The sequence below is a fragment of the Eucalyptus grandis genome, chromosome 1 (assembly GCF_016545825.1).
Source record: "Eucalyptus grandis isolate ANBG69807.140 chromosome 1, ASM1654582v1, whole genome shotgun sequence".
Lineage (NCBI taxonomy): Eukaryota > Viridiplantae > Streptophyta > Magnoliopsida > Myrtales > Myrtaceae > Eucalyptus > Eucalyptus grandis.
The window spans coordinates 51,253,786-51,280,175 of record NC_052612.1 but is presented as its reverse complement, the minus strand read 5'-3'; the positions used below and the strand labels follow the sequence as shown (position 1 = coordinate 51,280,175).

The 26,390-nt window shown below is 40.3% G+C and overlaps 2 protein-coding genes across 6 annotated transcripts; both read right to left on the bottom strand.

Moving 5' to 3' along the window:
- Positions 1-1,057: 1,057 nt before the first annotated feature.
- On the bottom strand, positions 1,058-6,502 carry LOC104445896 (U-box domain-containing protein 33). Of its 5 annotated transcripts, none has more exons than XM_039309036.1 (8): positions 6,080-6,502; positions 5,631-5,758; positions 5,249-5,370; positions 4,728-4,847; positions 4,275-4,351; positions 3,987-4,162; positions 3,778-3,881; positions 2,482-2,618 (listed from the first exon to the last, which is right to left on the bottom strand). In XM_039309036.1, exons 1-7 carry the CDS (start codon positions 6,315-6,317, stop codon positions 3,837-3,839), a joined length of 906 nt encoding a protein of 301 aa, XP_039164970.1. In that variant the 5' UTR covers positions 6,318-6,502; the 3' UTR covers positions 2,482-2,618; positions 3,778-3,836. The 5 variants fall into 5 exon arrangements, with proteins under 5 accessions (XP_039164953.1, XP_039164956.1, XP_039164970.1 ...); XM_039309033.1 differs by having other exon boundaries at positions 2,539-2,653; positions 6,080-6,357; XM_039309027.1 differs by lacking the exon at positions 2,482-2,618 and adding an exon at positions 2,660-2,864 and having other exon boundaries at positions 3,743-3,881; positions 6,080-6,357.
- Positions 6,503-13,777: 7,275 nt separating this feature from the next.
- Positions 13,778-24,803, bottom strand: LOC104445897 (U-box domain-containing protein 33-like). The gene is made up of 8 exons (XM_039300411.1): positions 24,551-24,803; positions 22,728-22,862; positions 18,150-18,274; positions 17,669-17,790; positions 16,013-16,379; positions 15,758-15,862; positions 15,090-15,533; positions 13,778-14,873 (listed from the first exon to the last, which is right to left on the bottom strand). The coding sequence occupies exons 1-8, from the start codon at positions 24,801-24,803 to the stop codon at positions 14,181-14,183; spliced, it is 2,244 nt and encodes a 747-aa protein (XP_039156345.1). The 3' UTR covers positions 13,778-14,180.
- Positions 24,804-26,390: the final 1,587 nt, after the last annotated feature.

The window sequence follows — 26,390 nt, the reverse complement described above, 5'->3', positions numbered from 1 at the left end:
GTGAGACTCTTGAGGAAAAGAGTTCCTCAATTTTTAGTCCCCCTCATGACTCTTACTTATTCTCAAGATTTCTATTTAGTGTTTGCTATCTTAGGATGTTGCCAATGGTCATGAGTTTGATTCGATCTAATGGGACATTTCTAGAAAAGCAAGCTGAACTGAAATTGAGAGTTTGAAGGAAAGAGGAAGATCGATTTTGGAGAATCACATTGTAGTTTTGTATTCACCGGTTAACCAATTATGACTGTCTTTGGGATAATCATAATTGTGAATATAATATATATCATTGTTTGAAAGAGATCAAGAGAGAAATAAATGTGATCGATCGATCTAGGGTGTATACTAAATCTACTCGGAGTGTGATGCCCATTATGAGCTGCTATATATTCCTACGATGTATGGCAACGAGCTCTCAAAGTATGCTGGTCGCACGGATTATTCACCGGTATGAATGTTGAAGAGAGGAAAAGAGGATTCTGTTCGGCCCATTATGTTAAGTGAGAGTCTATGATGGTTTTTTCTCTGATGGGGCTGAGTAGGGCCTGTCCGCCCATGTTGGTTTTGGACCACCATGTGCGAGTGGGAGATGATGGATTTATGAGATGGGCTTAAGGCCCGTCCGCCCATGTTGGGCCCAAAAGGCCCGGCCCACGGGAATACGGCCCGTGGATGGGGGGACATATAAAAGGGAGGAGAGAGAGAGAGAAGAAACTGGTTGGAACGTACGTATGTCTTCCCTTCTCCCGCTCTCTCTCTCTCCCAAAAAGAAGAAAACAGTGAAGCGCAAATGGCGACACCGTCTTCCCTTCAAGGCGAATTGACATTATCGGATCAGAATTTCTTCCTCTTCTTCAGCGTTGGTGTCTAATCTGTGGCTAACAAGGTACGCTCGAATTTGTGGTGTGCTTTAGGATCGGTGATACGTGGTTTTCCCGGGCTTCGCTTCCGCATTGATTTAGGGGTTCGATTTAGTGTCGAATCCGGTTTTCGGGGATCAGTCATTCCCAACACTTTGGAATCATTTTCCAAAAGTATATCTTCCTCCGCACAATCCATGTACTTAATGCATGTGAAAAAAATCTATTCATAAGAAAATTGGTGGGTACATACAGGGAGAACTTTCAACAAGATAATACATAACATAACAAACGACCTGTGCTTGTGAATACACACATATCAGCCGGTACTCGCGGATGACTTCGACACATGACCCGGTAAGTCTATTTACTTAAAGATCAAGTACACAACCACAACATGTATATCGCTCGATTTCCGAGAACTAGGAAGTCTAGGTTTATTGACGGTAAGCTCGGATCGATTGGAGCACCGTCCACACATCCGACCGGAGATCCGGCCTATTCCTTCTGGTCATCTCGCAGCACCTCAAAGCCAAATGAGTCAACTCCTCGGCCAGCGTATAGGGCCACTCTCCAGCCAGTGGATCGAAGATGGCCTCCAAAGTCCCCGTGGTAATTGCCCTTCGCACTGCCTTCGCTATTCCTAAGGCGGGTCTCCTCGTCAATAACTCAAGCAGTATAATCCCGAAAGAATAGACGTCGCACTTCGTTGTGAACTCTCGCGTGACGAGGAACTCAGGGTCCATGTACCCGAACGTCCCTTTTGGGTTGGTCAGATGCATGATGGTGGTGTTGTTGCTCCACTGCTTGCTGCCAGACAGCAATCGGCAGATGCCGAAATCGCTGAGCTTGCTCACGAGGTGCGCGTCCAATAGGATGTTCCCTGGTTTGACGTCCCCATGGACGATGCTGTGAGGCTTCCAAGAGTGGAGGAAGACCAGGGCGGAGCAGAGCTCTGTGGCAATGCGTATTCGGGCTTGCCACGGCAGCTGCTTCGCCCTCTCGCTGCTGCGGAGCCAATCTTCGAGGCTACCATTTGGTATATATTCGTAAACAAGAGTGCAGGGCTCGGGACAAGTGCCGATGAGGGTGATGAGATTAGGATGCCTCACCTCTCTCAACACATCGACCTGTGCGACATTCAATCGAGAGTTTGATGAACAACAATGATATTCTCGATCACTGCAAGTAATGTCCTAGTGATACTATTGTGGAAAGCATACTTCTTGATGAACCAAGCCTCTATATATTTTTGTTATTCTTAATTAGGTTTAGAGAAAACATGAAAACAAGTAGAGGATACTCGAGAATTGTTACCTCCTGTAAAAATTCTTGTGAACCTTGCTTGCTAGGACATTTCATGATCTTTATTGCCACTGGCGTATGTCGAAGGAAACCTCTATACACGCTCCCACAACCACCTTCTCCGATCTTCAAGGATGGGTCGAAGTTCTGCGCAGCTTCTGCAATTTCGGTAAAGGAGAACTCGGAGAAGTACTTTGTGCCCGAGGAATCTCCTTTTCTTCTGCTCACCTCCTCGGCCTTTTGGAGTGCATTCTCGAGATCGATCTGCAACAGCTCTCTCTCTTGTATAAAAGTCCGCAAAATTTCATCGCTTGCAATGATTTTCAGCTCCAACTCCTTTCTGCTCTGGTCGGTCTCCACGAATTGGTACTCCAGCTGTGATTTCTGGGCCAGGGCAATGCGAAGTTCTTGCATCACCTTCTCAAGTTCTTCCTCCAACTTCTCAGCATATACTCTCTGCAGATACTTCCTCTTAAAGTTTACCCGTAATACTACATTCAATAGTTCACCGTTTATTTTTAGCCACAAGTCAATAAATCATCTTTCATCTTCATGTGAATTATGTCATACATGGTATCTATGTGTTAGAGTTTAGGATGAATTGTTTCAAGGAAGGTCCTCAACAATCAGACTTGAGTAAAAGTAGAAAAATTCCATTTCTAAAATGAGCAATTTACAGAATCAGAGCGTCTGGGTCAATAAGGGTGCGTTTGTTTGCGTTTATGTTTAAAAATTATTCCAGGGAACGAAAATAGAAAAAAGTGTTTTACTTCCTGGAACAATTTTTGAACAAAAAAACGCGTTTGGTAAATTTGTTCCGGGAATTAAAAATAAACAGAAACACGTTTGGTAAATTTGTATAATTTTTTTATTTCTTTTATTTTTTAATATTTTTATTCTATTTTTTTCTTATTTTTCCTTTTTTTCTTTTTTTCTTTTTTCTTCTTTTGGTCGGTCGCCGCCCTCGGCCATGGCGACCCGGCCGACGAGGGGGTCGGCGGCCTCGCCTCGCCCACCACGGCGAGGTCGAGCCTCGCCGTAGCCGGGCGAGGTCGAGCTCGCCTAGATCCGGCGAGGCCAAGCTCGCCCGGCCGGCCGGCGAGGCTCGGCCTCGCCGGATCTGGGCGAGATCGAGCTCGCCCGGCCCGGCGCGAGGTCGGCCTCGCCTTGGCCGGGCGAGCTCGGCCTCGCCGGATCTGGGCGAGCTCGAGCTCGCCCAGCCAAGGCGAGGCCGACCCTCGCCGGGGGCCGGCGAGCCTCGCCGTGGCTGGGCGAGGCCGCCGGCCCTCGTCGGCCGGTCGCCGGCCATGGCGAGGCCGGCGACCGGCGAAAGAAAAAAAGAAAGAAAATAAGAAGAAGAAAATAAGAAGAAAAAGAAGAAGAAATACAAAAGTGTTTCTAAGATTTGTTTCAAAATAAGAAACACAAAATTTGTGTTTATTTCTTTTTTTGTTCCTGGAACAAAAGAACAAAAAGGAACAAAACGCACCCAAACGCGTTTTGTTCCTTTTTTGTTCCCAGGAAAAAAACAGAAAAAATGTTTAAAAACAAAAAAAGAAACATAAACAAACAGACCCTAAATAGCAAAGTTTTCCAGTTACCATATCGACATTACCTTCCTGCGATCTTTTGGCCCGCCTTTGATGATATCTACCTCCGCTTTAGCACAAGTCGTCACTCCTCCTCGAGCACTTCTCGCGCATCGTTTTCATTCATATCCTGTTACAATTATTCTTGGGTATAAAATAGGACAAGCAAAGCTAGAAATGGCTTCCTGGCAAGAGAACATGAAAATGACAATTCGTTATGTTATTGCGCACGTACCAGAAAATTTGATGACAGGCTGGTATAATAGAAAGACCGCAGACGATGGGAAGGACTTGTTGAAACTCGTCCTAGTTTTTGGAAAGTGTCTGGCCTCTCCGGCATGCTTGCCGCATCAGAATGCACTGGAAAGCTATCTATGGAAGAAGGTGGTGGTGGCATTACTGCACATTGTTCTGTGTTCAAAGAAAACGTTTTCGTCAGAATGACTTGAAATGGATTGCTCAACTTCGCCGTACCACTCCTCTGCAGTGTGGCAGATTGCGACTTCGAGAGAATCGACTTTACCAGCTCCAGGGCTTAAAGTTGTCGGCAATGGCACATGAGTAGGAACTTCTACAACTGCTTGAACCGTCTGAGCTTCCCTATATTGACAAGGAGCAAAAAACTTAATGGTGAAGCCAAAATTGTCGCATCACATTATAAATTAATCTTACCAAGACTCGGAGCCCATAAATGTTCCTATTGTGCTCAATTTCATTCTAAAGTTTGATTTATTGTGTTATGAGCCAATCAGACACGAGTGGATCTAGGGAAACTGATTTGCCATCGGGTCCAAAGATCAAAATTTCCCAAGTATTTAGCCATATCTTTCGAAGAAAGAAGCTATAATGCAAAACATGAATAAAATTATTTGTCCCAGCCTCATCCCATCCTAAAATTCTAGGTCTGTTATGGAAGCCAATTATCGTGGGCATTTGATTGTTTTGAAGGAGAAAGGTGAAAGAGCGGGAGGATAACCTTGTGTGAATGAGCTGCCCGTCGAAGATAAACCAAATTTGACAAGAGATGGGTGCTTTATCGCGGACAAAGATGGCTTTCCTGGACTTGATTTCTGTCATCCTCCTACCAATCTGGAACCTAAAAAGCCAGTAAATTAATTTGGTGCAATGCAGATAATAACAAACACAAAATTGCAGACACAACGCAAGAGACTTTTCGATTGTTGAAAGGATATGCGACTAGATTTTATCTTCTTCTTTGTTTCACTCAATAGGAAAATAAGACTGATTCGTAATACATGATGCATAGTGATGGACTCAGAGCGAACTAGGACATTGCATTGAAGAAGGGCCACCAGGTTTTTTTTAAAAATCAGACATGTACCACACATCTTTAAGGATTAATAAAGAGATAAGCATTGATTTTTAATGATGCAATAAGGATCCAAACGACCATGCTCTTTTAGTTAAGAAGAGGAGAGATATGGAATGAATAAGTCCACGACCCATGTGAGGGTGTATTCTTGTTCTTGTACGCACTTGAAATAGCGCTTGTCCGCTCTAAAACCCATTACAAGCCATCTGATCCCACGCAAATGAATGAGCTCCAATATTCCCCTTTCAACACTGTCCGATTCTATGTACTCTTTCTCTGCTCGTACCTGTTAACCAATAAATCAATAGATTGGCTTCGCTATTATCCTCCTCTCTAAATGAAGAAGCATATATTCATATAAACTTGTGTCACACAAGAAACACACACACACACACACACACACACACACATACATACATACATACATAGAGGGTCAACAATGATTAACATTTGTGTAATTCACTGTCACTTTGTTAAGAAGTCATTGACCAGGACAATTAATCATCTAGAAGGAGGAGGAGGAGGAGGAGGAGGAGGTAAATTTACACCCATTTGTCTACAAACGAGCAGGTAGTTCTCCAAGAGTTCATGCATGTTTTTCCTCTCGTTTTCTCTGTGTTCTCTCAACGCTCTCTCGTTCGCCGAGCTCGCGGGGATTCCAGCACCCAGGCCTCCTGCAAACCAAAGGCAAATTAACAGCACAATCATTTTAATTCGTTGCAAGAAAGAATACCTCAAAAAGAATGAAAATCGACAATAATGGAATAGGCAAAAACAATATGATATCCAATCTGGTCCTACACCGCGAAACCCTCAAAGGGACTTTTAATTTATTGCACAACCATTGTCCATCATGGAAGATCCGTGTATTAAATCCATGCGAGCATGGCAAGTTCTTATTTTTGCAATCAACGAAAACTCTTGAAGCTAAAACTGATAGCTAAATCGATGGATGGAAATATGCAAAGAAAACAAAATAAAAAACGTTGACTTACCCATGGGGATCCTCCGTGAAGGAACTAGAACATGAATGATACAGATCTTGAAGTTGCCTTTTGATTGACGCACCGTCCAAACAAGCTTCGATTTACTCTCTTTCACATCCTTCCCGACTGCAACATAAATCTTGTCTTCAGACATCGGCTTCGCCGGTTCAGATGCAACCTCGCAAGTGCTCGGCATGAACGCGGGGACTCCGAACTCGGGAAGTCTAATACCATCAATCATGGCCATATCAACGCATATAATGTAAGACGACGATGACGACGACGACGACGACGACGACGACGACTCTATGGTCTTGTGGGGAGATAGCTGGCTTGTGAGAGAAGACGAGAGAGAGAGAGAAACAGAAAGTGAGACATGGGAATTTTCTGAGAAACGAAAACGAAGTAAGGCGGGTTGCCTCTCGAGGGGGTTTTGTGTCGAGGTCGCAGTTGAGGTGGGCTATGGCTGGGTGTTATAGAGTAGAGCTTGTCCTAATGCTTACTAGTACGTATAGCACGTGCCAGGAAACCAACGGATTAAGTAAGGAAGCGAGAATTCATGTTAGGTCCTATATAACAGAATTGAACAGTGTTCGAGCATAAGGAAGCGAGAATTCGTGGGGAATGATTGATCGCTGTTAAAAGAACACTCCTGTATTAAGTTTAAATATCCTTCTAGTAATTAAATTGGATCCAGTTTGTCTCCAGAGAAAAAAAAAAACCGTCATATTCATAAAAAGCAGGACATTGCAAAGTAACTAGACCCAAAATGTAAGTAAAAGAATCGAAAGTCGTGGAGCCTAAAATAAAGACTCAAAAGATATATTTTCAAAAGTTGCATCATGTATCATCAATAAAAGTATCTAGATTTGAAATGGTTAACTTCCTTCTTTATGTTAATTAAAAAAAGTTACATAAAATGGTATTTTTTAAAATAAAATTATTTCTTTACTAATGATAGAAATTTCTTAGCTTTTCCAAAGCTTTTGGTGGTAATCTTGAGCACATTCTTATCCGAATTTCATCAGGCCATGAACCTCTTGAAAGCTGCTACTAGGGTGTTGCCATTATAGACTTTTCAATGTCCTCTTCAAGTCTAGACACAGCGAGTGGGGACATCTCTGTCTCCATCCATCAGCCAATTGAGAATCCTTAGGGGATTGATTTACATATTTTTCCCAATGGAGAGAGAGAGAGAGAGAGAGAGAGAGAGAGAGAGAGAGAGAGAGAGAGAGATCTATGCATGTGAACTCGTCCTTGAAATATGGTTACGTGATATCTTCCATTTAATGTAATCCAATAAAAAAAACTGGCCTCAATCTTCTTGGCTTTCTGCTTATGCGAAACCCTGATCCCTCGATTTGGAAGGAGACAAAAAGGCAAGCAGACTTATGGCTATGGGATTAAAAAAATTCTACTTTCCTGATTAAAATATTGACAATTAGAGATGTATTAATTTTAAATGATTATGGAGAATTAAATCCAAATCTACATATGGATATTTATATCATAAATGATTTTACATACTTGTAAAAAAGGAATCCTTTAGATATTTCAAAGTAAACAAAATTAATTTCTTGATATCATGTTATTGTATCAACAGGTTACACAGTAATTTTCATCTTCTTTAAAGTTATTTTCTCCCCAAAGCACCATCTTGTAATAGAATTCCAGCATTCGCTCACTTCATGTTTTCACTTTAGTTTCGGTTAAGTTTTTCTAGATTAGGTTAAATATAAAAGTATTTTAACAATTTAAGTCAGATCAGGTGTGGGTTACATATTTGTATTGCATGAAAAATGAGTTAAAACAGATCATATTTAGATTGGATCATTTTCAACCCGACCTATCTATTTGATAAACTTACTTGCTTCTAGATGGCTTTTTATATGTTTGTAACGTCCTATAGTTACTAGGAGTCTAATACCTTTTCATTACCAATGTTTAACCCTGTATAGCTATAGTCCAATCTCTCGTCATGCTATCGAGCCAATTGAGTCCCATTAACTATAAAAGAAGACCGTTGATCAGATTAAAAATATTAAATCGAGGATAGTTCGTTCGCTGGAGTATGAGTAACAACGCTACATTGATAATCGACAAGTTTAAAAACACGTTGTGCTATTTAATCGGACCAAAAATGTAACCAATTGATAGATCTAGAAACAATCATTCGACTATTTATGGCAAACATAGATGAGCACATTAATCTTGTAAATATCACAAACACAAACTCACTAGTAGCCATCACGTAGAAATTAACTTCGTCCTTTGTCTCTTTAGCAACTAACTCTTTAGATGTTACGATTAATGTAATCAATTCTGAATGCTAGAGACTTAATTTCATGTACCATGATATGTTACATATAACGAATAACTTCGTCGAATTGCGCCTAAGAAATATGATGGATTTCATCTTAGAGTTCCTAGTCGATAAAAGATTATCGGATTTTCTTCTCTCTTTTGGTTGGTTTTGTTCTAGAAAAAAAATGACCATATTAGATCCTAAGACGACTTTTCTACTTGAAAATGGAGCCCTTGTCTCTTTAGATTCCAATGACTTGGGCTTCGTTTGTCTTTTAGCAATGTGTCGGCAGATGATCAAGCTTAGTAGAAAACAATTCCCAACCCAACTAGTCAGGATTTAAGATTCGTTTGTTTAGCCAAAAATAAATTATTTAATTTTTTTTCTAAAAAAATCACTTATTTCATTTATAAAAATGAATGTATGAAAATATTTTTATCATTCACGAAAATATTTAAGCATAAATTATTATCGATAATAAATATATTTTTTATTGATTAATCATTTCAAATATTATAACCAATCATTTTTTTTAAAATGCTTTTTTAAAACGTGTATTTTCTACAAAATAAATGAATCATTTAATTCCCGAGCCCTTCCTTGGTGGGGGCAAGTGGGGGCCGCACTTTATTACATGAAAGGGACATTGTCCGTGGTTCTCCAAAGGAGAAGCCACCGTCCGGCAATTTTCTATACGCAAGACATGGCACCGCTATTCTTGGGCCACCAATTTTGTTAAAAAAATTAATCCCCGGAATTTTATTCTCACCTAAATCGAGCGTTGGTAGATGGAATTAGGAAAGTTCAAAATATATCTTCAACTCATTTTTTGTTCATTTAGGCTAAAAGAGACGAAAATAGTTCTCCTGACCATGGCATAATCATGCTTGGGCCATCAAATGAATTTACAATTAATCCATGGGATTTGCTCTTTAGCAAACATCGGTTGTTGGTTGATGAAATTAGGAAAGTTCCAAATAAATCTTCATCTCAATGTAGACTGAACGAAACGACAAGAATTTAGCGAATGATACCCTAACAATGATACCAACGATCTTGGACCACCAAATGAATTTAACATTGATTCCTAGAATTTTGTTTTCAACAAAATTGTCCATTGGTGGACATAACTAGGAAAGCTCCAAATAAATCTCCATCTCATTTTTCTATTTGTTCAAGCTAAATGAAATAACGAGAGTTCAGAGAGCGATCCCCTCACCGTGGCTCCACCATTCTTGGGTCAGAAAGAGAGTTTAAAATTAATTCCTGGAATTTTATTTTCGCCTAAATCGTTCGTTGGTGGGCGGATCTAGGAAAGCTCCAAATAAATTTCCATCTCTCTCTCTCTCTCTCTCCATTTGTTTAGGCTTTAAAAAAAAAAAAAAAAAAGAGCTCGGAGAGCGATCCCCTTAAATGCATCGTCTTTTTTGCTGATTTATAAATATCGTCACAAAAAAAAAAAAATTTCGACACCACATATGTGCCCATTATCCTTTGCCGGTCTCGGCAGACATGCATGAGAGAATGATTACTAAGCTGAAGTGTATTGTATTAAAAATAATCACGTGGGACTATTCGAGACCAAAAGTTAAACTCCATTGCAAGAACCAAAAAAAAAATAAATTAGAATATGCTTCTTTATGATAAAAAGTTTACTCCACATAAATATAGGGTTGCTAGATCCTTTCCTCATAGTTTTCCAACTCCATGAGCTCTTTTACTTTCACTCCTGATTTAATTTATGAAGTAATGGGCAACACAAGGAACTTTAGCCTTTAATATTAGTGTTCTGAAAGGAAAGTGACAGATTGTTCGCATTTATTGCTCATGGGTAGATAAGAGCATCTAATTATCTCTTGGCTCCAATAAAAAAGTAGCATGCCTCATTTGATATCACTCCCAGGCTAAATGTGGAGGAGATGGAATAGGGTGAAGAGTATAAGCTGTTATATTCCCTAAAGCGAAGAACATAGAGATATAAATTCAAGTGAAAATAAGAAAAAGAAAGTTTAGGGCGCAAAAAAAATGAGAAAAATTCGAATTTTTTTTATATCAAAACGCTTGAAAGATGAAATATGAGATAATTAATTTACGCATTCTCCTATGAATATTGTCATAAAATACAAAATTAGAGACATTCCGGAAGATTTTCCCATCATATCAGTTGCTATCCTGCCACATGAGAAGCCCCCCTATCCCTGGGCACGCCGCGGTAGGGGCAGTTGGGCTTCCGGTGCGATGGCAGCGGGAAAAGTGCCAAAAAAGTCCTAAATATTTTGTCTTTGTGCCAATTTAGTCCTAAACATTTTTTTGGTTCTGATTTAATTCTAAACATTTTTACGTTTTTCCAATTTAGTCATTTCCGGCCAATTTTGGCAGGATTTTGCTAACTAGATGCCGGCCGGGCCGATGTGGCCTAATTGGCGCCGACATGGACAACTTTTAATAATATTTTAATATTTTAATATTTAATATTTTTATTTTTCTTCTCCTCTTCTTCCTCTAGCCGGCCGCCGGACCTTGGTGATCGGCCAAAGGCGATGGCTAGTGAGGTCGAGGTCGACTCCGGCCGCCGGCCACCTCGCCGATGGCCACAAGGTCGCCCTCGAGGCCTAGGCAACGAGGCTCGCCCTCGCTGGATTTGGTGAGGGTCGAGCCTTGCCCTTGGTCGCCGAGGGCGAGCCCCACTAGCTTGGCGTGAGGAGGTGGCGGCCTCAAGCTGGTTGGGCTCGCCCTCCGCCTAGCGGGAGGCCACCCTTGCGGCCATTGGTAAGGTGGCCGGCGAGGTCGACCTCTACCTCGCCGCCGTCGCTTCGGCCGGTCGCGAGGTCCAAAGAACCGGCTGGAAGAAAAACAGAAAAAAAGGAAAAAGAAAAAGAAAAAAAAAAAAAAAATTAAAATATTATTAAAATTTATCCACGTCGCGCGATCAAGCCACATTAGCTAGTCAAGGCCCAAATAGCCAAATCCGACCAAAATTGGCCGGAAATGATTAAATTGGCACAACGTAAAAAAGTTTAGAATTAAATCGGTACAAAAACAAAATGTTTAGGACTTTTTTGGCACTTTTCCCCGACGGCGGCATGGCATTGTGCTCTCTCAACTAGGATAGCTAGCCGAATTGAAGACTTTCTTAACTCAATTTCGAAGCTTAGTGGATATTAATAATCATATTATATTTCTCACCTTTTCCAATACTGAAACTTGAATGTTTACCCTATAATAATCATTCTAAAATGAATTTAATTTTCGAAATATCTTTCTTTTTCCATTCATATTTATACAATTCCTTTGTATTATATATTTTTAACCATTAATTCTTTTCACTTTTTAATTGTTCGAATACTTCATAATAGAATGATTTTGTTTAATTTTTTGGATGTCAAGTTTTTGCGTATAGGCAACAAATGTGCACATTTGATTATATAATATGCTAGAAGATATTTACGTTCCACGGTTATATGATGTTAGCGGTTCCATGCCAACGGTGTTTAATCACTATTTATTTTCACATGATTTGATCACTCAAAATTCACTACCTTATGCTGGCAATGATAATACCGCAAAACGAAACCCCTCTCTTCAACCTTCAATAATTGTGTTTCTCACGTTAGGTCCTAGTTTACACTTAAAATTATAAGGTGTTTCATCTACTCAACACTACAATCAATGCAAATACTTCGCACGTAAAATCACCCACGTGTTATGAGATCAATCAGGTGTGTTTAAGACTGAATTTGCATAAATGCAATAGGCTTGGGATTTTTTGGGGTACTTTTCCCGTTCATGTTGTGTAGATACCTTTTGATGTCACTAAGAAAGAATAACCGATGAGAAGCGGGTGAAAAAACGAAGCTTAAGGCCTTATGGCCGATCTTGCCTAGTTTTCATACCTCAGTTTTAAATGCAGCTAGTGCAGGCAATAACGTGGCAGACATGAATAGCGCAACTTAGAACTTACGCAACTTTCAGAATGAAGACGTGAGACTGGCACGACGACATAATCGGCGAATTAATTCCTTGAGAATTATTTGTGAAAGTGAAGTGGATTTAATCGGACTAAATAGCAGAACAAGGCATTGAATTATGTATATAATTAAGCAATTCCATCTCATTGTCCATTAAAACAGTTGACAAATACTTCTATGAAAACTTTTGACATCACAAGAGCGAGCAGTCCCACGGACACCATAATTGTCATTTTTGAGTAGTTATAATGCATACGACAAATCAAATTGAAGAGGACTGTGAGAGCTTCAAAGCTGGAAACGGGCTACGCTGGTTTGGGTAATTTTTTACCTCTAAATTCATGTGTTTTCCTTGATTTCCAAATCTCTAAATATTTCTAATGTGTTCTGTAGATTTCGGTGCGCGGTTTGAAAGCTCTCTTGTTTATTAATATTTTTTCCTTAATTATGTTATTATATTTCAATTATTTGATTGTTTCATAAAGACGACCTTCTTATAAATAGACGTTGAAATTAGGCATATAAGACATTGTAAATGGCTTTTCATTATTCAGAATAGAAATTATCCTTTGGAATCATTTTCCAAGTATATCTTCATCTGCGCAATCCATGTACCTCATGCACGTGAAAAAATCTAGGACGGTGCTAGGAGAATGGTACCGTCACTTCCAACTAGTAACAGTGCAACGTGGGCCAGTCATTTTGTTTTGAGTATAATGGACAACCGGATCACATATTTGCTTTAGAAGATCGTCTTTTTTTTGCATCCATTTAGTATTTAAAGAAACAAATATACCGATATTCGAGAAAAAGAAATTCATGAGTTATTGATTGTCAAATGTCTTGCTGAATTTTAGTTTTCGGCGAATACGCAAATCTTGAGGCGGTGGATCTTGGTGAGGAAAGCGGGCAAGCCGCCTGAGAAGGCATTGCCGTTGAGGTGGAGAGAGGCTTGAGGTTGATGAGGTGAGAGAGGTAAGGTACATTGCTGGATATGGAGTTGTCCTTGAGGTAGAGGACACAAAGTTGGTCCGGTCAGTTCAGGGTCTTCTTGTCCAATGTGCCGGTCAAGTTCAAGGACTCAAGGATGAGCTTAGGGGCCGGCCATTCAAGAAGAGGGCCTTCATTTTGCTGTGGCGAGAGAAGACCGGCCAATTTGGGTTGTTTTCAGAGAACCTAAGTTTGCACTTTCTCTCTCTCCTTTTGGACTGAACTGCTAAACAAGAAGGCGTGGAAAAGCAAAGGAGATGATGGGAGGAGGGGCAATAAAGAAAGTGCATCTACCAATACTGTAGAAGCACTTGCTCGGTTTCTGTTGCTCTTTGCCCAAGGAGTACTCACAATCACATATGGGGAAAATTGGAAATAAATATAAACCGTAGAAGTTGCAGCTGCAGAGATGGTAGTTAAGGTGGGTAGAGAGAGCTCCAATGTAAACCCAAAAAGAGAAAGAAGCTTTGAACCTAAAAAAAATGTGCGGTTCCAAGAACATCAAATGGGACTCTAATTTCCCAAGGAAATCGGACAAGCAAGTAGTCCAGTCTCCCTGGGGAAATGTGAGGTGCAGATGGCACCGTCACTCTTGACAGAGTGACGGCGCCGTCAGCTTCCCATTTTCCAAAAATCTATTCATAAGAACGTTGGTGGGTACATACCGGGAGAACTTTCAACAAGATAATACATGACATAGCAAAAGATCTATGTTTGTGCATACACCAATTGGTCGGTACTCACGGATGACTTCGACACATGACCCGATAAGTCTATTTACTTGAAGATCAAGTACACATCCACAACATGTATACCGCTCAATTCCCGAGTATTCAGAAGTCTAGGTTTATCGACTGGAAGCTCGCATCGATTGAAGCACCGTCCACACATCCGATCGGAGATCCGGCCTATTCCTTCTGCTCGTCTCGCAGCACCTCAAAGCCAAATGAGTCAGCTCCATGGCCAGCGTACAGGGCCACTCTCCAGCCGATGGGTCCAAGATGGCCTCCAAAGTCCCTGCGCTAATTGCCTTTCGCACTTCGTTTGCTATTCCTAGGGCGGGCCTCCTCGTCAACAACTCGAGCAATATAATCCCGAAAGAGTAGACATCGCACTTCGTTGTGAGTTCTCTCGTCTCGAGGAACTCAGGGTCCATGTACCCAAACGTTCCTTTTGGGTCGGTCAGGTGCACGACGGTGGTGTTGTTGCTCGACCACTCGCCACCGGACAGCACTCGGCTGATGCCGAAATCGCTGAGCTTGCTCACGAAGTGCGCGTCCAGTAGGATATTCCCCGGTTTGACGTCTCCGTGGACAATGCTGTGAGGCTCCCAAGAGTGGAGGAAGGCCAGGGCGGAGCAGAGCTCTGTGGCAATGCGGATTCGGGCTGGCCACGGCAGCAGCTTCGCCCTGTAGCTGCTGCGGAGCCAATCTTCGAGGCTACCGTTTGGTATATATTCGTAAACAAGAGTGCAGGGATGGGGACAAGCGCCGATGAGTGTGATGAGATTAGGATGCCTCACCTCTCTCAACACATCGACCTGTGAGGCATTCAATCGAGAGTTTGATGATCAACAACGATATTCTCGATCACCGCGAGTAATGTCCTCTTACTATGAATTCGTGATGCCATAGTGATATTATTGTTGAAAACAGATTTACTTCGTGATGAGCCAAGTCTTTATATATTTTAAATATTCTTAGTTTTGGTTTAAAGAAAACTTGTAAACAAGTAGAGGATACTCGAGAATTGTTACCTCCTGTTGAAAATCTTTTGAACTTTGCATGCCAGGACATTTCACTATCTTTATAGCCATTGGCGTAAGTCGAAGCAAACCTCTATACACGCTCCCGCAACCACCTTCTCCGATCTTTAAGGATGGGTCGAAGTTCTGCGCAGCTTCTGCAATTTCGGTAAAGGAGAACTCGGAGAAGTGCTTTGTGCCCGAGGAATCTCCTTTTCTTCTGCTCACCTCCTCGGCCTTTAGGAGTGCATTCTCGAGATCGATCTGCAACAGCTCTCGCTCTTGTATAAAAGTCCGCAACATTTCATCGCTTGCAATGATTTTCAGCTCCAACTGCTTTCTGCTCTGGTCGGTCTCCACAAATTGGTCCTCCAGCTGCGATTTCTGGGCCCGGGCAATGCGAAGTTCTTCCATCACCTTCTCAAGTTCTTCCTTCAACTTCTCAGCATATAATCTCTGCAATTACTTCCTCTTAAATCATCTTTCATCTTCATGTAAATTATGTCATACATGATATCTATGGGCGACAGTTTAGGATGAATTGTCTCCAGGGTGGTCCTCAATGATCAGACTGGAGTAAAAGTAGTAGAAAAATTCCATTTGTAAAATGAGCAATTTGCAAAAATCAGAGCGTCTGGGTAGATATATAGCATTATCCAGTTACCATATCGACATTTTACCTTACTGGGATCCTTTGGCCTGCCTCCAATGAAATCTACATCCGCTTCATCACAAGTCATCATTTCCTCCTCAAGCACTTCTTGCGCATCGTTTTCATTCATATCCTGTTACAACTAGCTAAAGTTAATAAAATTGCTTTTAAGGACAAAGAACTAGCTACTCTTGGCTATAAAATAGGACAAACAAAGCTAGAGACATGGCTTCCTGGCTAGAGAACATGAAAATGACTATTTGTTATGTTATTGTGCACGTACCAGAGGCCAGGAATTTGATGACAGGCTATGATAAACAGACTGCGGACAATGGGAAGTGCTTGTTGAAACTCGTTCTAGTTCTTGGAAAGTATCTTGCCTCTCCAGCACGCTAGCCGCATTAGGATGCACTGGACACCCATCTGAGGAAGAAGAAGCTGTTGGCATCACTGCACATTGGTCTCTGATCGAAGAGAAAGTTCTTGTCAGAATGTCATAAAATGGATTGCTCAACTTCACCGTACCACTCCTCTGCAGTGTGGCAGATTGCGACTTCCAGAGAATCGGCTTTCCTGCTCCGGGGCTTGGAGTCGTTGGCAATGGCATATTAGTAGGAACTTCTGCCACTGCTTGAACCATCCGAGCTTCCCTATATTGACAAGGAGTGAAAGCAACTTAATGGTGAAGCCAAAATTGTCACAGCACTTCATAAATTAATCGTACCAAGACTCGGAGCCCGTAAATGTTCCTTCTGTGCTCAATTTCATTCTAAAATTTGATTTGTTGTGTTATGAGCCAATCAGTCATAAGCGGATCTAGAGAAACTGAGTTGCCAATTGGCCCCAAGCTCAAAATTTCCCGGGTATTTAGCCATATCATTCAAAGAAAGAAAGCTTGTATAATGCAAAACATGGATAAAATTATTTGTCCCAGCCTCAACCCAACCTAAAATTCTATTGTTTCTTAAAGAACAGAAGAAGAATTGACAGCAAAGGCTGTTTTTTTAAAAAAAAAAATATATATATTGGAAGGGAACTTCTTTTTTATTTAGAAAACTGAACTTTCTTAAATACAGACTAGAACTTCACCATAAACACACGTTGTCCACTAACTAACAGCTTGCTTGGTCCACAAAAGCAGCAACAAACTAACAGAATAACCAAAAAAAAAAAAAAATGCAGCTAAACACTCCTACAAGATAGGACTGACCAAGTAAAAACAACGACTAACTTCTAGAAAACAGGACATCATCAAACTGACTTAACAAAAAAAAAAAATAGTGTAGCCTTGATACATCAACAAATTCTAGGTCTGTTATGGCAGTCAACTATCACAACAAGACATGTTTATGTAGAACTTTTTTTCACTTACACCCTCTCGTGGGGATTCGATTGTTTTGAAAAAGAGAAGTAAAAGAGCTGGAGGATAACCTTGTGTGAATGAGCTGGCCATCATAGATAAACCAAATTTGACAAGAGATGGGCGCTTTATCGCGAACAAAGATAGCTTTCCTGGACTTGATTTCTGTCATCCTCCTGCCAATCTGAAACCTAAGAAGCCAGTAAATTAATTTGGTGTGATGCAGACAATACCAAACATAGACTTGTAGACATGACATGAGACTTTTCGATTCTCGAAAAGATATGTGACCGGTTTTTATCTCCTTCTTTTTTTCACTTTGTAGGAAAATAAGATTGATTGATTATACATGAAGCATAGTGATGGACGAAGAGCAAACTAAGACAATGTGTTCAAGAAGCGCTACCAGGTTTTCCCGAAAGATAAAAAAATGTACAACACATCTTTAAGGATTAAGGATCGATTTTAGTGATGCAATAAGGATCCAAACAAGCATGCCCTTTTAGTTATGAAGGCGAGAAAGGTGGAATGAATAGGTCCATGACCCATGTGGGATTGTATTCTTGTTCTTGTACGTACTTGAAATAGTGCTTATTCAAAGCGGCACCCATTACAAGCCTTTTGATCCCATGCAAACGAATGAGCTCCACAATTCCCTTCTCAATGCTGTCCAATTCTATATACTCTTTCTCTGCTTGTACCTGTTAACCAATAAATCAGTAAATTTGCTTCACTATCATCCTCCTCTCTAAATAAAGAAGCATATATAGTCATGTAAACTTGTGCCACGCTAGAAGTATATATATATAGGTCAACACTGATTCACATTTGTTGTGATTCACTATAACTTTGTTAAGAAGTCATTGACGAGGACAATTAATCATCTTGAAGGAGGAGGAGGAGGAGGAGGTAAATTTATCCCCATTTGTCATATATATATATATTGGTCAACAATGATTAACATTTGTGTGATTCACTATAACTTTGTTAAGAAGTCATTGACGAGGACAATTAATCATATTGAAGGAGGAGGAGGAGGAGAAGGAGGAGGTAAATTTACCCCCATTTTTCTACAATAGAGCAGGTAGCTCTCCAAGAGTTCATGCATGTTTTTCCTCTCGTTTTCTCTGTGTTCTCTCAACACTCTCTCGTTCGCCGCGGGCGCGAGGAATCCAACACCCAGGGCTCCTGCAAACCAAAGGCAAATTAACAGCACAATCATTTTAATTCGTCGCAAGAAAGAACACCTAAAAAAGAATGAAAGACAACGGTAATAGAACGGGTAAAAACAATAGGATATCCAGTTTGGTCCTACATCGCTAAGCCCTCTTAAGGGAATTTTAATTTATGGCACAACCATTGTCCATCATGGAAGATTCGTGCATTATATCCACGCAAGCTTAGTGGAAAAAAGTGTCAAAAGAGTCATAAACCTTTTGTATTTGTACTAATTTAATCATAAACATTTTATTGGTGTCAATTCAGTCCTAAACCTTTTATGGTGGCAATTTAGTCCTAAATATTTTGATTTGGTGCCAATTTAATCTTAAACCTTTTAACTTGATACCAATTCAGTCATAAACCTTTTATGGTTGTAATTCAGTCCTAAATATTTTGATTTTGTGCCAATTTAGTCCTAAACTTTTTTATCTAGCAACAATTTAGTCATTCTAGCTAATTTTGGCTGAGTATTACTAATGTGGATGCCAGTCGGATGATGTGGCATAGTTGACGGTGATGTGGATAACTTTTGATAATATTTTTTTATATTTTTTCAAATTATTAAGTAATCAATTAATTTTCTTTTCTTTTTCCTTTTCTTTTTTTCTTCCCCTCCTCCTTCCTCTAGCCGGCCGCCCAAAAGAAAAAGAAAAGGAAAAAGAAAAGAAAAAGGGAAAAAGAAATAAAATAAATAAATAATTTGAAAAATTATTAAAATATTATTAAAAGTTATCAACGCAATGCCGGACATGCCACATTAGCCATATCTAGCCAAAATTAACTAGAATGACTGTATTGGCACTAGATCAAAATGTTTAAGACTAAATTGATATAATCAAAAAATTTAAAACTAAATTGACATCAATAAAAGGTTTAGGGTTTATGTGACAATCTGAATTTTTAGAATTTGCTTTCGATTAAATAAATCGGGCATTTCATCGACGTGCCTATAGTGCTATTCTTTGATCTGATCACTTGTGAGATAACTAGACTGTCTAGGGGAGTTATTAAGGGATTTTAACGCAATGGACTTGAGAATTCGATTAGGAATCGACTGCGCGACCGTTTGATTTGCAAGAGTCATTACGGCACCATAAAAAATCGATTAGAGACCGGAGATAGGTCGATTTGGTGGAGATATGTGATTAGTACGTGGGTGATTCCACTTAATTGCAAAATTCTCGTTGAATGGCACTAGACCGATTTTTCTATCATTTTTGTACCCAGTGTCCGTATTTAAAATCTCGAGATTTTCACGACAACCGAGAGTCGCCAATGAGTCGAAGATGTACATTGTGACTCAAGATAAATCGATCACAGGTCAATTGCACTAAAAATTCCTAAAAGCTACATAATAGATTAGATCATACTAAAATTGCGCCGGATTGAAATTAATTACGAATCTGAACCCAATTTCAAAAATTGTGTCACAAATCATTTTAGGAACATTGACTCATCCTCCGAAGATTTTTTTTGGAGATTTCGAGATTTTTACAAAAATTGTTTCTGACGTTGCGGAAAAATAACGGAAATTCGGATGGATTAAGTCGAAGGAAATTTGGACTTCCAAGCCGAGCCTTTTGAGTGTTGGGGACTTGCAGAAAATTGTATGGGCTTTTTCCTTGGTGAAATTGGACCTCGATTTGGAGAATTGGTAAAGAAAATTAAGAGTATTTGAGTGAAATTTGGAGCATGATTTGGGGACTATGTTTTTGGCATCTAGTTGTGCTATTTTTGGATTCAATTTATCCTAGAAAGTATTAGGGGACAAGACATTCAATGGAGGGGATAAATATGTTGACTTTGGCCCCCTCATCCTTAGCTTTCCAGCACACTTCAGCCGATCCCTTCCCTTCCTCCCCTTTCTTCGAGCAAGCTCATACGGTGTCCCTCTTCCTTATCCGATCCCCCTTTGTTTCTATCTTCTTTCATGCTTTTCCTTTTTTATTCGGCAGCCCGCAAACCTGCCCATCTTCTCCACGTTCTCTCCCTCTCGTGTCTACTACTCCGCTGCCACACGTTCATTTTCCTCTGCACCAGTCAACTCCAAATGGATTATTGACCGCACCATCTCCATCCATCGAAGTCGTTCGGGCCATCATCATCATCATCATCCCATTATTCCCATCTCTTACCACCACTCCATCTACCCCACCCATCAACCGCTTATTCATCATCCCCCATCGACCAACCAACTTGCAGCCTGTCTCTTCCACCAAGCTGCCACGTTCGGTCAACAAACCGGTGAAACTCTCCCCAACTTTGACAGGAATCTTCACTCCTCCAGCGCCTGCAACTTCATTGGTTCCTTCGCTGTTTGTGTCTCCATCTTGCCGCGTGAGGTCGATCGAAGCAGCCGTCAGCCATCCGAAGACAAGCCCGCACGAAGCCAGCGAACTTCACGGTCCAGCATCTTCGTGAATTCTAGCTTAGCCCACTTGCACGTGGGCCCATCTTCACGCAAGCTTGGTCCAGCCCAAATTTGAAGTCCATCCTCGGCCCATTTCCAGCACACATCTCAGCCCACTCAAAGCCATTTGAAGCTTGTGAAGTCAGCCCAACTTCGGCCCAGCCTAATTCAGCAACAAGTCTTAGCTTGGACTGAGATTTGTTGGGCCAATTTTAGGCCCAGTCCAAGCCCGTTGACGTCACCGCAAACCCGAGTTTCGGCCGCCGTCACGCCGCCGTTGTGGTGAACCGGTTCTCACAATAAACTGGTGAGTTTATGCACTAACTCTTCTTAGTAGGCTAATGACGTTTAAGGGGTGTTTAGTTTAATTTAATTAGGACTTAGGTGGTTAGTTAGATTAGATTAGTGATTTAATTAGTTAATTGTATATGTTTGGTGGTTAGATTAAATTAATCAAGGCCTAGATAGAATATGCTATTCATCTAGAAGGGTTCAGGAATTTTCCAAGCCCGTATCGGTATTTAATTTAGCAATTTTGGCCTAAGTTAGTATTTACGGTAATTAATTGCGATTATTTAATTAATTTTGATGATTATTTAATTATTAATTATTTTCCGGAAATTATGTTGGGATAGCCGATGATCGGAATTTTGTGCTGATTGCAATGGTGTGATTGATTTATTTAATTGAATGTTATATTGTGCAATTTGAATTATAGTTGTAATTTTGGAAATCTATCCCAAAATCGTATATTTTCAATAATTAATTAGAAATTACCGAAGCGTCGGTTTACAATGCCAAAAATGTTTTTAGACACTATATAAATAGTGTGATTTTCTAAAGTAAAGATATTACATCTTTGGCTTAGGCTGACCGTGTATCTATACACGATTATTTTTATTAGGTACACTTTAATATGATGGAATTAGGCCAAGTTGGATATGTAATTGAGGAATCGATGTGCAAAGCACAAGATCCTTGGCTAGGAGTAATGTATCGTGGTTCAGCTTCAGGGAGCATTAATACCATTATAGATTTCTAGAAGCTTCGGTGAATAATAATATTTTAGCAACTTCGGCGAGCACATGTTATCTAGCAGCTTTGGTGAGCAAACTTTAAACATCAGCTTTGGGGAGCAATGATATATGAATATATCTATTTCGGCTTAGGTGAGTAGTGTTCGAATCGACATAATTTATAGATGGCATCGATGACATGGAGTTGAATGAGTTGACTGATTGATAGTTGAATTGAATTGAATTGTTTGGTCAAGTATTTGATTGTATTGACCTATAAGGTGGACTTGAGGCGAGATAAATCCATATGATTGTGTGATTGTGTGATTGTGTGATTAGGACACTTCTAAGCATATTTCCCTCCTAATCGAGGTTTAGAGTGTGAACTCGCTGAGATTTATATCTCACCCCATCATGGGCTTAAATTTTCAGGATCGTCGAGTGAAGGACTTGGAGTCGAGAGGACGACCTGGACCGAGAGGAGGTGATGTGAAGTGTAGGTCAATTAGGTCAGTTTCTTTTTGGAGGACTGTCTTTTGAAGTCTTTTTGGTTGTTGACATTTTGTATATGACTTAGTGTGAATATAAAGGTGTGTTTTGTCTGTGAACCTATTGTCTTGCTTTTCTATCCTAAGATGGTTACTATTAGGGGATTTATATTCGTTTCCGCATGTGTAATAAAACAAAAGGTTGGCGACTGGTCCTAGGAAGTTGTAAAAATTTTATCGACCAGAGAGGAATGGGCACACGCGCTCAAAGAATCGAGGCATGACAATTTAATCAGCACTAAGTCAAAAGGCGTAAGACTAAATTGGCACCGATAAAACGTTTAAAATTGAATTGACAAAAATATAAAAGGTTTATAACTTTTTTGACACTTTTTCCCGAGCCTAAAAAGTTCTTATTTTTTCAATTAGTGAAAACTCTTGAACCAAAAATTGACGGTGGATGGAAATATGCAAAGAGAACAGAAGGAAAAATGTTGACTTACCAATTGGGATCGTCCGTGAAGGAACTAAAACATGAACGATGCAGATCTTGAAGTTGCCTTTTGATTGGCGCACCGTCCAAACAAGCCTTGATGTGCTCTCCTTCATATCCTTCCCGACAATAACATAAATCTTGTCTTCAGACACCGGATTCGTCGATTCAGATGCAACTCCTCAAGCACTCGGCATGATTGCTGGGACTCTGAACTGGGGAACAAGATCAACCACGGCCATGTCGAGGTGTGTTATGTAAGACGACGAGGATGAATGAAAGGGAACAAACTCAGGTAGGTCTTGAGGGGAGATAGCTAGCTTGTGAGAGAAGACGAGAGAGAGAGAGAGAGAGACAGAGACAGAAAGCGAGACACGGGAGTTCTCAGAGAAACGAAAACGAAGTAAAGATGGTTGTCTCTGAGATGAGGGGGGCTGGGGCTGGGTTATATTATTCGGTAGAGCTTGTCCTAATACTTACGTAGTCCGTGCAGCACATTGTCATGAAACCAATGGAAACTGTCTTTCGATGGGCAACAAGTGAGCAATTTCTCTGTGGGCTCCATCAAATTAGGTCCTACGTAACATAATTGAACAGTGTCCGAGCATAAGTTAAAAAGCAAGAATTCATGTGGAATAATCGATCCCTGTTAAAAGATCACTCCTGTATTAAGTTTAAATGTTCTTCTAGTAATTAAGTTAGACCCAATTTTATTTCCAGGATACAATAAACAAGGAGACGATCAAAAGACACAAAATGGATCTCCAATAACTTGATCCAAAATGTAAGTAAAAGAATCGAAAGTTCTAAAGCCTAAAAGAAAAGACTTAAAATATATTTTTTCAAAAGTCGCATCACGTGTCACTGATAAGAATACCAAAATTTGAAAACGGTTAACTTTCTTCTAAATCACATAAGATGGTATTTTTAAAATAAAATTACTTCTTTACTATGACTCAATTTCTTAGATTTTTCAAAGCTTTTGGGGGTCATCATGAGCACATTCTTATATGCATTTCTTCAAGTGAGAACCCTTTTGAAAATGAGAAAATATTGGTTCCCAAGTCGTAGCTGACTCGACAAAATCCTAATTCATTTATTTTGTGACACGTGTCATATCCAAGTCCACAAGTCAATAACATTTAAAACTCTTGTGGGCCTATTCTCTCTATACACTCGCTTTCGCTCCTCTGATGTTAGATGCCCTGTTTCTCTCTAATTCGTTTCTCTCTCTTCTTCACCATTGCTTTCTTCCTTTTCTTTTTGCCTTCTAAGGCCATGGATGCTGCTTGATTGCATTCGACTTGCCCCCTCTTGTTGTAGCACCCGTGGAGGCCATTTGCAGAGTTTGTGGTTTTGAGCTGCCCTCAAGAAACCGCAAGCCCATCTTCCCCCCACGTGACACCATTGTAGGAGCAGTGAGAGCATATCCGTGTTAGTCAACATCGTAGGTTGGCATACATCCTCTCGCCGAACTCATGCGTAAGCTTGTTCAACCGCAGTAAACGGTTGCATATGTAAGACACTTGTCCTAAATTTGTCAATTCGATCATCAAGACCATCAAGGAATGTGTACACACAATCTTCTCGGGCAGCTATATTGTAGCGCCTGATATCATTGGAGCACACCATGGGGTTAGGATGGTGAAATTCAATCTCCCACCAGAGTCCTTGAAAATCATTGTAATATTTTTCGATAGGGTCTCATGCTTGCTTTAGCCTAGTAACTTAGCGCTTCAAATCATACACCTATGAGATATCATCGCCGTAAAAAAAACATGGTAGCCACCGAATTCCAAATTGCTTTTGTGGTTGGATATTTGATAAAATTACCAATCAACATCATGTCCATGGAGTTGATTATCCATCCTTTCATTATGGAATCCTCGATAGGATTGATTGAATAAGGTTGGGGAAGATCCCCATTAATATATTTCAACTTGTCTTTGCTTGAGATGTACATCTCGACAATTTGGGACCAAAGGCCATAGTTGTTGCCATCCAACTTGATAGCAATAGGTGGAGCCGGTGCCTTAACTTGGGAAGGCAGCGCATGATGCACGGTCAAAAGTTGCTTCATCGTCATTGTCAGATCTTTGAGTTTAAAGAGCCCTCACTGGTTAATTGTACATCTCCCTTTTTTGCTTTGATACCATGAAGAAATGCATATAGCTTTCTGGAGAAAGTTTTTATATTCTCTGTATTTTGTACATCTCATTTTTTTTCACAGTGCTTTTGAGTATATATATATAAAGAAGAGAGTCAATCCTAACCATACTCTTAATTAAGAGACAAAATAGAAAGCAGATTGACTTTAATTCCTATATTATTTCTAATTGACAACTCATGCCGGCAATTTTCTCTCCGAAGCACCATCTTGTAGTACAATCCCCTGCACATTTCTACTATTTACGGCGATCTATGGAAAGGAAGGTTCTATCCTGTGTGGTCTGTCAGTCCAGTGCACGTGCGTCATACTTGTGGGTGTTCTCTTCTTAATGCAGGAGAAGCATCATATCGGTGGAAATGGAAATGGAGCTTTCTCTCTCCTTGAAGCCCAAAGTTGGAAGCTTTTATCTTGACTTTTGTGGACGAGACTCTGGAACTAAATTTTTTTATCTGCCTCAGGAAAGGGAAAGGCCAGGAACCCGTCCATCGACTTCACGCTTGATTTCTTCCGCTTTCCCATTGGCCCGACTACACGAACGCGGTAGGAAAATGACAGACAACCTCTTCCTGTACAGCTGACGCATCGCCCGCTTGGCAATGATTAGCACGCCGATGGATTCGCATGATTCGAATTTGTTCGTCTGGGTGTTTATGAAATTCATTTGTCATTGCGTAAGGACAACGATGGTCATCCAAGAGCACGGCCTGCCATCTCGGAGTTAGATAAGGCAGATGACAGCGTTGCTGGATTCTTTCCCCGTCCCCAAAGAAGATGGCACTGTTGGTCACCCCGCGTGGGGAATACTCTACCGCGCCCGCTTACGATTCTAACGACGTTAGCATTGATTGAAAGATCCGGCCTATTTTAAGATGGCTTGGTTGCGTGAAAATGGGAACTAATTCACTCGTGTCAACGCTCTCACATGATTTCCATATCTCATACTGCAATCTTAATTGATTTACTCAACCTATTTTTCCTTTTAGCGGGCGAAAGGTGAAAGAATTTCAAACTATGACAGTTTATGACGGATACTATTATTGGTGTTGTTGATTAAGATTCCATTCGTTTTGATTTAGAAACATTTTCCTAGGGTGTCTCATCATTGATTAAATTTTCTCATCATTGATTAAATTTAGGCATTATCTCCTTACATTCTTAGGCGTTGTTATCAATTAAATTCCAAGATGATATGTGTACATTTGGTTCCATTTGAAGTATTTACATTCTCAAGCTTTATGTCTATGTAACATCCAAATAGCTTAAATTTTGACTAAATATTTATAATTAAATTATATAGAAAATTAAGGATTAATTTGGCCCACACAAAAATGATTTCCTCATCACATTGGGCATTGATATTATTTTCTACTAAGTTTTATTTTCCCTTGTTTTACCCTATTTTTCGGATAATTATATTTTTAAAAAAGAGGGCCCAGCTCGCCCCAGCTCCCCCTCACGGCCCGGCCCGGCCCGGCCTCTCCTTCTTCCTCCCTCCTTCCTTCT

Bases quoted from the DNA above. Each gene is read 5' to 3' on its own strand.
- LOC104445896 (XM_039309019.1), bottom strand. From the start codon at position 2,576: ATGCAAGAACTTCGCATTGCCCTGGCCCAGAAATCACAGCTGGAGTAC. The intron at 1,988-2,174 runs GTAACAATTCTC...AATGTCGCACAG, and splicing joins CACAAGAATTTTTACAGGAG to GTCGATGTGTTGAGAGAGGT.
- LOC104445897 (XM_039300411.1), bottom strand. From the start codon at position 24,803: ATGACGATGAAGCAACTTTTGACCGTGCATCATGCGCTGCCTTCCCAA. The intron at 17,791-18,149 runs GTAAATTTACCT...ATTGGTTAACAG, and splicing joins TCTATTGTAGAAAAATGGGG to GTACAAGCAGAGAAAGAGTA. The intron at 15,863-16,012 runs GTACGTGCACAA...TAGTTGTAACAG, and splicing joins CATCAAATTCCTGGCCTCTG to GATATGAATGAAAACGATGC.